General features: G+C 38.5%; 2 protein-coding genes across 16 annotated transcripts in view; one reads left to right on the plus strand and one right to left on the minus strand.

The window, feature by feature from the left end:
• Nucleotides 1–12558, plus strand: part of MCPH1 (microcephalin 1) — a 270092-nt gene that overhangs the window by 102720 nt on the left and 154814 nt on the right. Inside the window, exons 13-15 of one of the 12 annotated variants that reach the window (XR_010112893.1) lie at nucleotides 3087–3215; nucleotides 4642–4691; nucleotides 5376–5518. The exons of 6 other annotated variants lie outside the window; for them this stretch is intronic. Coding sequence is in view for 5 of the 6 variants with exons in the window: in XM_055107253.2 (XP_054963228.2) it covers nucleotides 3087–3215 (129 nt within the window). In the remaining variant the exon portion in view is untranslated. Of the gene's footprint in view, nucleotides 1–3086; nucleotides 3216–4641; nucleotides 5776–8946; nucleotides 10718–12558 lie in introns of those variants that run through there. 5 more of the 12 variants (XM_055107253.2, XM_034965554.3, XM_063606636.1 and 2 more) reach the window with 5 other exon arrangements.
• The window catches only part of ANGPT2 (angiopoietin 2), an 86071-nt gene that overhangs the window by 12055 nt on the left and 61458 nt on the right, over nucleotides 1–12558 (minus strand). For all 4 annotated transcript variants that reach the window (XM_003805352.6, XM_055107258.2, XM_008970138.5 and 1 more), the window contains 3 exons: nucleotides 11736–11837; nucleotides 10737–10903; nucleotides 5952–6082 (listed from right to left, as the gene is read on the minus strand). In XM_003805352.6, the coding sequence (XP_003805400.1) occupies nucleotides 5952–6082; nucleotides 10737–10903; nucleotides 11736–11837 (400 nt within the window). The remainder of the gene's footprint in view (nucleotides 1–5951; nucleotides 6083–10736; nucleotides 10904–11735; nucleotides 11838–12558) is intronic.

The following is a 12558-nucleotide window of genomic DNA, read 5'->3' on the forward strand; positions in this document are numbered from 1 at the left end:
GTGTGGAGTAGGCACATGCAGATGATGGTTGAGTATAGGATGTGCACTGGCAGAGGGATTGTTTTCCAGCCATACACCCATGACATCACAGTTCCCTTACGGCAAATGCTTTTACAAGCCTTCTTCCACCTTTTCCCTTGTGCTGTGTGGAGAGGCCTGAATTCTCCACAGTCCTATTTGGTAAGCCCACAGTGTGTACACACTTACAGCAGGAGTAAGCAAACATCTGAGGCACAGTTGGAAAACTCTCCTTCAGCCAGGATTACTTTCCAGTCCCAGCAACATGGTGGGCTGGACTCACTCAGGCTCCCCTTGCTCTATTAAATGATTTTTTTGGTTGAAGTTTAACCCAAAATATTAAGTACTCAGTGGAGCTACATAAAAAGGAAGTCTCTGTGTTTCAGAGACAAAAAGGAAATTTAAAGTGAGAGTGTGTGCTCACTCAGCTAGAGCCAGGGCAGGAGAGGTGTCCAGCACAGGGGCTGTGGGAGTGAAGCCCCATCTGCACCTTAATTTCTGGGCTTGGCCGAAAACAGGAGCATGCTGGGGTTTGTGAGAGAAAGAAACACAGTAGTCCCCCCCTTATCTGCTATTTTTGCTTTCTGCACTTTCAGATACCTGAAGTCAGCTGAGCCCTAAATATTAAATGGAAAATTCTAGAAATAATCTATAAGCAGGGGCCGGGCGCAGTGGCTCACGCCTGTAATCCCAGCACTTTGGGAGGCCGAGGTGGGTGGATCACGAGGTCAGGAGACCGAGACCATCCTGGCTAACACGGTGAAACCCCGTCTCTACTAAAAATACAAAAAATTAGCCGGGCGTGTTGGCGGGCGCCTGTAGTCCCAGCTACTCGGGAGGATGAGGCAGGAGAATGGCGTGAACCCGGGAGGCGGAGCTTGCAGTGAGCCGAGATCGCGCCACTGCGCTCCAGCCTGGGCGACAGAGTGAGACTCCGGCTCAAAAAAAAAAAAAAAAAAAAATCTATAAACCTTAAATTGCATGCCGTTCTGAGTAACGGGATAAAATCTCCTGCTGTCCACTTCATCCCTCCCAGAACATGAATGATCTCTATCCAGTGGATCCACGCTGTCTACATCCGGTCTCTTGATCACTTAGTAGCTGTCTTGGTTATTAGATCGATTGTCACAGTATCACAGTGCTTATGTTCAAGTAACCCTTATTTGACTTAATAATGGCACCAAAAGTGCAAGAGTGATGATGCTGGCAATTCAGATATGTCAAAGAGAAGCTGTAAAGTGCTTTCTTTAAGTGCAAAGGTGAAAGTTCCTGACTTAATAAGGAGAGAAAAAAATCGTACACTAAGGGTGCTAAGATCTATAGAAGAACAAATCTTATATCCATGAAATTGGAAGCAATATGTTGTATATTATTCAGTTTTATTATTGTTAAGTCTCTTGTGACTAGTTTACAAACTAAACTTTGTAAGTATGTGTGAACAGGAAAAAATATATACATAGGGTTTGATACTGTCTGTGATTTCAGGCATTTGCTGGACATCTTGGAATGTTTCCCCTAAGGATAAGGGAGGACTGCTGTAACCTTGATTTTACATATGTTAATCTGAATAAATCTCAAAAACACTGTGTTGGAGGAACACATACAGTATTATACTCCTTATATTAATTTTTAAAATAGAGAAAATAATTATGATTGATATCTCCATATGTAGGAAAATTAATAAATAAAGTGAATTAACCTCGACCCAAGCGTCAGGTAGGGAATGGCACTGGCAGGTCCTCTTTAGCCTTACCCGTAATGCATTATTTCTTAATAAAAACTCTATGCCAAAGAATATATATATATATTCTATATATATGTATATATAGAATATATATATTCTATATATACGTATATATAGAATATATATATTCTATATATACGTATATATAGAATATATATATTCTATATATACGTATATATAGAATATATATATTCTTTATATGTATATATAGAATATATATATTCTTTATATGTATATATAGAATATATATATTCTTTATATACATGTATATATAGAATATATATATTCTTTATATGTATATATAGAATATATATATTCTTTATATATACATGTATATATAGAATATATATATTCTATATATACATGTATATATAGAATATATATTCTTTATATGTATATATAGAATATATATATTCTTTATATATATGTATATATAGAATATATATATTCTTTATATATGTATATATAGAATATATATAGAATATATATATTCTTTATATATGTATATATAGAATATATATAGAATATATATATTCTTTATATATGTATATATAGTATATATACTCTGTATATGTAGAATATATATTCTTTATATATATAGAATATATGTATTCTATATATATAGAATATATATATTTATATATATTTATATATATATATATATTTATATATATTTATATATATATATAAATATATATATATATATTTATATATTTATATATATATTTATATATATATATTTATATATATATTTATATATATATTTATATAAATTATATATATAATTTATATATATAGAATATATATATTCTTTATATATTATATATGAATATATATATTCTATATATATATTTATATATGTATATATATTCTTTATATATATTTATATAGAGAATATATATACTTTATATACGTATATATAGAATATATGTATGTATATATATTCTTTATATATACGTATATATAGAATATATATATTCTATATATGTATATATAAAAACATACATATTCTTTATATATGTATATAAAAACATACATATTCTTCATATATGTATATATAAAAACATACATATTCTTCATATATGTATATATAAAAACATATACATATTCATATATGTATATATAAAAACATACATATTCTATATATGTATATATAAAAACATACATATTCTATATATGTATATATAAAAACATACATATTCTATATATGTATATATAAAAACATACATATTCTTTATATATGTATATATATAAAAACATATATATATTCTTTATATGTATATATATACATTGTGTTTATACAGTGGTTTGTTATTTCATCCAGGTTCCTACATTCTTTCCTGGTGGTAACAGCTCAGTGACTTCATTTGATTCAGGTGAATGCAGATTGGACGGAAGTTTGCGTGTTCTATTCAGAATCCTTCACATATTCAGGACTTTGACAGATTCATAGGTCAGTGCCTTCTGGAGCTTGTCCAACTAGAGAAGTTGCTGTCCATGCAAAATGGAGCTGCTCATTAGGCTGGTTCATTCATGGTCCAGACCACTGGCTGGAATTTGACCTCTTCACAGGCAAGACCACTCCACTTTCTCTCTTGGGCTGTTTTTCCTCTCCCCAGTCTCTTTTCCAATTACATTCTCAGCCCCTAAATCTTGATTTGCGTAAGTAAATATATGGTTTCCTTGGTTATTAATGCGATTCTCCTACTCTCCTGAGAAGCTCGCCACATACGGGTGGTCTAACAAGCACACCCTTCTCAAGGAGAGAGCTGGGTCCAGCATGTGGGGAAATGGTAGACAGGAAACAAAGCCCTGGGCATCTGTGGCTCCTCTACCTGACCCTTTCCCTGCTGTTCAGCTTTAAAAAGGATGATTGTGCCAGGATGAGGGAAACAGGAAGCTTTTGCAAAATCAGTAGGAGGGCTTTGCTCATTGGTGTAATAATGGTGTAACATAGGGAGGACCTGTGGTACCAAATAGTAGTCATATTATCTCAGGAACCAGAGGATTGCTTTTTTTTTTTTTTTTTTTTTTTTTTTTTTTAATGAGGCCTGATTCTTTGAGCATAAAAGGCATGAAATTTAAAGACATGAAAATTACTGAATTTCATATTATTTTCATTACTAAATCCTCCTTTCGACTGTTAATGATGCTTTTTTTTTTTTGAGACGGAGTCTCACTCTTGTCGTCCAGGCTGGATTGCACTGGTGCGATCTCGGCTCATTGCAAACTCTGTCTCCCCAGTTCAAGAGATTTTCCTGCCTCAGCCTCCTGAGTAGCTGGGATTACAGGCGTATGCCATCACGCCTGGCTAATTTTTGTATTTTTAGTAGAGATGGGGTTTTGCCATGTTGGCCAGGCTGGTCTCAAACTCCTGACCTCAGGTGATCCATCCGCCTTGGCCTCCCAAAGTGCTGGGATTACAAGCGGGGGCCACCATGCCCAGCCCTATTAATGATTCCTATAGTGTAAATGCATCATAACTTGGGTCATCCATTTGTTTAATGTAGTAACTTTCATTTATAAAATATGTTGACCATAGCTGTTACCTTTGATTTTCCTGGGTGGGTAACATATTAATTTTTGCAGATATGATTTATGTTCTCTAGAATTTAAACCCTGCCAATTTTCCTGTTATTCTTTACATTCATTTTGCACTATTGGCAGAGTTTTTGTTGCTACTTTAAATCTTTCAGTGTTTTTCAAGAACTAACTTGACAGCATTTGTCAGACTTTTTTCTTGTCTCAGTCACTAAGTAGCGTTTGTTCCTGTCAGTGAATTTCTAAACTTTTAACAAATCAGAAAAATAACACTTTCTTTTTATTTTTTATTTTTTTATTTTTATTTTTTTTGAGTGAAGTCTCGCTCTGTCCTCCAGGCTGGAGTGCAGTGGCACGATCTTGGGTTACTGCAACCTCTGCCTCCCAGGTTCAAGCCGTTCTCCTGCCTAAGCCTCCTGAGTAGGAGTAGCTGGGATTACAGGTGCCAGCCACCATGCCCAGGTAATTTTTGTATTTTTAGTAGAGATGGGGTTTCAACATGTTGGCCAGGCTGGTCTTGAACTCCTAACTTCAGGTGATCCGCCCTCCTTGGCCTCCCAAAGTGCTGGGATTACAGGCGTGAGTCACCGGGCCCGGCCAGAAAAATAACATTTTCTAAAAGTTTATTCCTATGTTTGAACTCTCAAATGTTTCTGAATACCAACCCATCTGTTTTAAGTGACTACTACAATGGTTTTTGGCTTATGAGTGTGGTTTTCATTGTCTGTTTTATCGCAGTGTAATACCAAACGTACAATACAAGAAAGGCCTTAAAGTAGAAGATGACTCATTTTAATTTGATTTACTAAAAAAGGTGGGTTAACTAATTTTTGTTTATAGGTGTTGCTATATATTAATGGAATCTTTTTTAAAAAGACAGCTGGTGCCGGGTGTGGTGGCTCTCGCCTGTAATCTCAACACTTCTGGAGGCTGAGGCGGGCAGATCACTTGAGGTCAGCAGTTCGAGACCAGCCTGGCAAATATGGTGAAACCCTCCCTCTACTAAAAATACAAAATTAGCCGGGTGCAGTGGGGGGCGCCTATAATCCCAGCACTGGGGAGGCTGAGGCAGGAGAATCACTTGAGCCTGGGAGGCAGGGGTTGCAGTGAGCTGCGATCACACTCCCTTCTGGACAACAAAGTGAGACTCTGTCTCAAAATAAATAAATAAACAACTGGAGACTGTATCTCAAAATAAATAAATAATAAATGACAACTGGAAATTCCTTGTTTGAACATTAAATTATTAGTTGGAAATACTTCTATAATCTATATTACTGTTGTGGTTGCTACTTGGAATTTTTAACTTTTTAAATAAAGCAAAATGTAATTAAACCATCTCTCTAGTATCCAGCAAGCACAAACCCAGGAGAGCTTGCTAAGAATCAAATATCCCCTCTCCTTGCCAGGGCTAGGTCTTGAGGAGACACAGTTGGCTTGCTGACAAGTCTAGCTCCATATCATATTCTCACTTAAAGCTTAGTCTAAAAAAAGTGAAAAACACATTTACCTATATCAAGCTAGTGTGTCTACATATGAAATTGTGGACATCGTTAGAAATCACAATTTGTAGTCCAAATTGCCAGCCTTTCCTTCTATGAAATCATTCCTTGCCAATACAAATAGGAAGACAGAAAGTCATCCCTACCTCCTGTTAGCATTTGTGAACATTTGCAAATACATTTGTCGTTGTCTGCATCCTTTGTGCTAAAATCATTTCCTGGTTGGCTGATGCTGCTTATTTTGCCGGCTGTCCCTGTAAGTCCTTTAAGGTGAATCCTGTAAGCGTGCAAAGAAAAAAAACAAATTGGCTAGGGTCATTGATTTACCGTAGTGGAAAATTTTTTGTAATGAAGAATTCCATTCTACAGAAGCGTGTTCTGTACTCGTTAATGGACTAATGCATACTCTGGACAAAATATTTTGCACTGGTATAAACAGGAACCAACTTATCATCAAATCCTTCAGCAAAGAGGGATGTTTTCATGAAACCTTCAACACATATCACTTGCACAACTATCAGAAGCGACTGTAGAGCCCTGTAATTTATTTTCCTGCTGCTTTCGGATAAACAGAAGAGAAAGAAATGCAGCACCAGGGTCCTTCTCCCAGGTCTCCAGTCATCTTGCATAGAGACGGAGTCCTGAGACAACTGGGCGACCTCAAACATTATTTTCCTCAGGGGGCCCCGGGGGGATGGAGAATGCAGCAGACAAGGAATGGCCACTGAGTTTGGGGAAGAAATCTACAGAACGGTGCTGAAAATAAATCCTTGTGTCTACATTGCCTCATGTCTGTATAGTAGGGTAATATAATTAAACTTTTAGATATTGAGAAAGGAACAAATGTCGGGGTAAGTTAGACACTATTTACAATACAGGCGATCCCTGACTTCCCATGGGGCTATGTTCTGATAAGCCCATTGTATGTTGAAAATGTTGTATATTGAAAATGCATGGAATACACCTGACCTTCGGAGCATCATAGCTTAGCTCTAGCCTTCTTTAAATGTGCTCGGAACACTCACATTAGCCCACAGTCAGACAGAGCCATTTGGCAACACGGTGCACGCAGTGTCTGTTGTTCACCCTGGTGATCATAGGACTGACTGGGAGCTGTGGCTCGCTGCCGCTGCCCGGCGTCATGAGGGAGCATCGTGCCACATATCACTAGCCAGGGAAAGATCCAAATTTAAATCCCAAAGTGTAGTTTCTGCTGAATGTGTATCACCTTCACACCATCGTAAAGTCGAAAAATCTTAAGTTGAACCATTGTAAGTTGAATTGCAAAAATACGACTTACATCGGTCATCTGTGTACCAGCAAGGAGCATATAAGGGAAGGGAGAAGACAATATTTTTGAGGTTGTTTTTTCTTTCTTTTTTTTTTTATTTTCCGTAACTATGCTCAAGAGTTTCTGCTGCAAAGAAGCTTCTTGGCAGATGGTTCAGGACAGATCAGAGCAGGCATTCACGTAATGGGGTATGCCATATTGGCACATTGGGTCCTCACGTCCTGGTGGAGAAACAGGCACACCAAGATCCAGGCGAGGAGCCTACAAAGCAAATCCTGCAATGGTGGCAGGAGAAGTGTACTTGAAGCACCAAGATGATGCCCTTCTTTGTAAAACCTGCTAATGTTGGCGAGCTGCCACGTTGGAATAATATAATTTCTAACAGTTTGTATTGGAAGAATACAAAGAAGAGAGAAAATGTTCTTTTAGTTTTACCTGCTGGTCGGGCCAGGCCAGGTGCTTACACCTGCATGCACACTGGATGTTTATAACCACCTGCAGTGGTGGCCGCCATCTTTGTTTTGGCACTGAAAGTCACTGAGGTTCAGAGATATAAACTTGTCCGAGGTCAGACTCTTAAGTCATGGAGGTAGGATTTGCACCAGATGCAGCAAATGCCTCTGCCATGTTTCAACACTGGTGCGCACCTAAACAGAGATGTTTGTTTGTTGAAGAAGCTGTGAAAAGATGAGGGTAGGGCCATGTGATGTGGAGTTCTGTAAGTGTTGCTCCTAAGTGACTTCAGTATTAAGGCAGCCCTAGAAACTTCATCCTAAGCCCTGAACTGGACATGTGAGTCTCAGTATTTTCCCACATGTTTCAAAAGTGAGACTGGCCATAGCTCAGTCTCTAAATGCCTGCTGCAAAATGCTAATGTCATAAATACTCATCTCTGTTGGGATTTTGAAACACTGTACTTTCTTTCCATTGTCTTCCCATTAATCATAGACAGGATTGAGATGAACCACTTCCCTTGCTTATCTTTTAACTCTCTCTTGTCTCCTTTGAACATGTTTAGTTCTCATGGAACTTGTTAAATTATCCCCAGAGGCAAGAAAAATAAGGGAGAATACTATTTTTTATGAGTCTGTGTTAGAAAGGTTTTGTGTAATTTTAGGTCCTTTTATGGCCCACTGGTTTAAAGTGCTTTCTTTAAAATTTGGTTATTAAGAATGGCCCTGTTCTTGAAGTTGCTTTACATTGGTATGGGTTGATTTTTTTTTCAATCTCTGCAGCTTTGCCAGGGATGATTTTATATAACAGTAGAGTAAAGAGGTAACATCAACATTAACAATTAAACCTCATTGTTATATAAAACTGCCAGAATGTGTGTGAAAAGTGATGAATTTTTAAGGTTTAATGTACGCATAGCTTTTAGTTTTACTGGAAAGAATCAAATTCTATTGATGCATTTATGCATTTCTTATAACATGTATATTCCAGTTTTCCAACACTTGGAGAACATTTCTTCTGGGAAAAAAATCCCTTACATGCTGCATACAACTGGCGTCTCAAAGCATTTGCAGTTATGAGAAGTTTCAGTCCCTTCACAGTTCTCTTATCATGCTAGCATCATGTTTTATTAGGATAATAATTTTCGATGTAATATCTATTTTATCTTGCCAAGCAAATTAAGCTTTAAACCAATGTGTGTGTTTTTCTAAATAGCCTATCCAAAAATTGATTGCATTTCTAAAGGAAATATCTGTTAAGAACCATCTCAGTTTAAAATATTTTTATAATGTCAGCGTACAAGGGTAATGACCCATTTTGTAAAAATCTTCTTATACAAACAGCCTAATCCTTAATTTTTGTGCTTCTTTTTTTTTTTTTTAATTCTTCTGTTGTAGATTCCTAACTGTTGCCAGTTGAAAAAATATTTAACTTGGAGGTAAAACAATGACCAACCACTTGTGTCTCAAAATTCATTGAAGTTTTGATCTCTTTGGAGTCAAGTTGGAACTGCTGTGAGGCCCAGACACCTATCTTCTCATTCATCTCGGTTGTTGCCTCTCCAGGAGAGCCTGATCTTTCCATAATGAGAATAGTGAATATGCTTCACTGATGTTTAAAGAGTCACATCCATGTATATCTGTTTCTCAAACATGCTTCTGAATTTTCATCCACTGTTTGTACAGCAGGACATACTGGGCATTGTAGAGTTTTCACTTGGTTGTTCAGGCAACTTGACATTTAGCCGCTTCTCCGTGCTGCCCACCACAATCCTCCCCTGAGCAGCCTGCTCAAGGACTTTAACATTGTGTCTCCTTTCAGACTGTTCAGGTCGTGGAGCGGAGTGTCTGACTTGGGCATTAATGAGATGAAGACGAGACTGTAGGTCAGATGATGACTGTTTTTGTGATGTTCGTGTTGACCTTCATTTGCTAATTTCTGACCTCAAAGTGGGTATTTCATAATGTGTGCTCCATGATCACGAGGCACCACCAGTCTGTGCTCTTTAGACTCCTTTAGGCTGGCGTTGGTGCCAGTGGGCACACAGTCTCACTTCTCTGCCCCTACCGTTGCACACACATTTCGGAGTGCCTCTATGTGCCTTGTGTACCAGCATTACTGTGCATGTGGCTTCACCGTACTTATCTTGCACACTAGGTTGTCGAGTCCCATTGCTGTTCTCTCTCTCTACTCTCATGGCATTTTAGAGGCAGAAAGTAAATTCCCAGTCAAGGTTGCCCATGCTATTACTTATGATTATTGCTACCAAATGGGTGAGGACAAGGCAAACACCCAGGGAATGCTGTGAATCTGATGTATTTCCTGTAGAGGAGAGTAGAGTTGACTAACCATCCCACCTAACTCTGCCATCTCTAAACTTGACAACTAATCTTGACTTTGAGATTGAAGACAATTGAATGTGTTTAAACTTCATAAAGACAGACTAACTTTTGAAACCTTTTGGAATAAAACAGCACAGTCACAAGTATCCATCATTTATGCTATTCATGTGACATATTATCATGGAAACACTTACTATTCACTGATTTTACAAATATCTATGAAAGCCAATTATCTACCAGGCAGAGTTCTTCTAGGCTTTGAAGATCCACAGTAAACACAGTGGACAAAATACTGTTTGTGTGAAGTTTCTTTTATATTGTTATAACCAAAGTTAGAATTTTAAACCCAGAGAAACTTAAAGAAGTAATAATTCTGAGAAACAAGTTGTTTTTCCATTTAAGGTAATATAAGAATAGTTTAGATCTTGGTTAAATCATTGTGTTTCTCATTTTCTGGAATAGTCACCCAGCAAACCTTTTACTTTTTTTTTTTCTTTTTCTTTTTTTTTTTTTTTTTTGAGACGGAGTCTTGCTCTGTCGCCCAGGTTGCAGTGCAGTGGCACGATCTCGGCTCACTGCAAGCTCCGCCTCCCGGGTTCACGCCATTCTTCTGCCTCAGCCTCCCGAGTAGCTGGGACTACAGGCGCCCACCACCACACCTGGCTAATTTTTTTGTACTTCTAGTAGAGACAGGGTTTCACTGTGTTCGCCAGGATGGTCTCGATCTCCTGACCTCGTGATCCACCCACCTCGGCCTCCCAAAGTGCTGGGATTACAGGCGTGAGCCACCATGCCCGGCCACAAATCTTTTAATTTTTTCTTTCGATTACCATGAACTCACTTACCTATAATTGAGTTCTTCACTTGAGAGATAGAAGTGTTCATACAATGAGTAAGCCTCATTCCCTTCCCAGTCTTTAAGGTGTATTTTAAGCACATAGCGTTGCTGATTAGTCAGTTGCGAAACAAACTCATTTCCCAGCCAATATTCTCCTGAAGGGTTACCAAATCCCTGTAATGCAAGTTGTTAAATTCAATTATTTCATGTAATTTTTTCTTTGTATATTTGAAGTGGATAGTCTGTCAACTTAACATAGAATAACTATCAAATAGCAGAAATTACTTCTGGTGCTGTGACAATTTAGGGTCCTTCCCAAAGGAAAATGGATTTTAAATAGGTCAGTTATTAGACACTAAGCTGCTGCTGGAAGAAAACTTGTATTAGGATAATGAGAACTACTTGGGGAGCCACCAGCAGAAGCCTTGGCATAAACAGCTCAGTTCATGGGAATGTGAAGCACCATTAAACAGTCGGCTTACCAAAAAAATTCTGAGTCCACCTTTAAAAATAAGCTAAGTAGTGGCAGCCTTGTTTATTTGAGAGTCTTACTCTGTTGCCCAGGCTGGAGTGCAGTGGCGTGATCTTGGCTCACTGCAACCTCTGCCTCCCAGGTTCAAGCGATTCTCCTGCCTCAGCCTCCTGAGTAGCTGGGATTACAGGTGTGCACCACCACACCTGGCTAATATTTGTATTTTTAGTAGATACAGAGTTTTGTTATGTTGGCCAACTGGTCTCAAACTCCTGACCTCAGGTAATCCATCTGCCTCGGCCTCCCAAAGTGCTGGGATTACAGGCGTGAGCCAGCACGCCTGGCTGCAGCTTTTGTTTTGATACAGTTTACCTTATATTGGCCATTCTTTAAAGGGGAGACTGAAGCACCAATTTTAAAAACCATGTCAAAAGTCATTGGTTAGTTTGGGATTGGTGGTTAAGGTTCCGCAGATCTTGAAAGCTATTTTTCACAAGGGAAATTCTTTTCTGATGCCTTAAAGAATGTCCTTACCACTTTATATTCTTTCCAAGTCCTCTGAAAATCAACGCTGCCATCCTCACGTCGCTGAATAATTGTCCACCCGCCTCCTCCAGCTTCCATGTCACAGTAGGCCTGAAAACAGGAATGCAGGGTATAAGTGACAGAGCCCCCCCACTCCCCCCTTACGTAGCAGAAGCAGGAGGAATGTAGACCCTGAGTGCAGGACTCAGCCGAGAGGGTTCTCTGGGATATAAGGCACGGAGTAGACCATCGGGGTTGTCTAAGAAACAGATGGTTTCAAATAAATTGAAAGTGATGGATTAAAATGATGGTGAAACATAAACAGTAATATAATATAAAGTGTTGATGAGAATATGACTCACTTGTCATCATCTGTTCCAGGCTACAGACCCCACCCTGATGGCTGGCCCAGAGATTGCTGTTTTTTAGAGATTCATTATGAATGGCACATTTTGGCAGATTGGCCCCGAACCCCACATCTCCATCCTGTAGAAAACCATTGACTTGTGTTCACAGCCTTGAAACCTTTCACTAAATGCCAGCCCCTGCCAGCTCCACCGAGAGCTATGTGAAGGGGATACTCTTTGATCATAGGGTTTGGAGGACTCCTGTTACATTCTCGTACTGTGGGGCTGTTTGGCTTCCTTTATGTGCAATACTAATCAGATTTTTTGGTTCACATCTGAGCACAAGGGCCTTGAGGCTCCAGTGTCCTGGTGCAAGGTGTGTGACCTGAGATTGGCTTAGCAGCTTGGCCTCAAGGGCATGACTTTACGCTTCTCTGTACATAGCTCACTGCCCACAGTTTTTCTCTAAGCAACTCTTTTTATTT

The sequence above is a fragment of the Pan paniscus genome, chromosome 7 (assembly GCF_029289425.2).
Source record: "Pan paniscus chromosome 7, NHGRI_mPanPan1-v2.0_pri, whole genome shotgun sequence".
NCBI classification, from domain to species: Eukaryota; Metazoa; Chordata; class Mammalia; order Primates; family Hominidae; genus Pan; species Pan paniscus.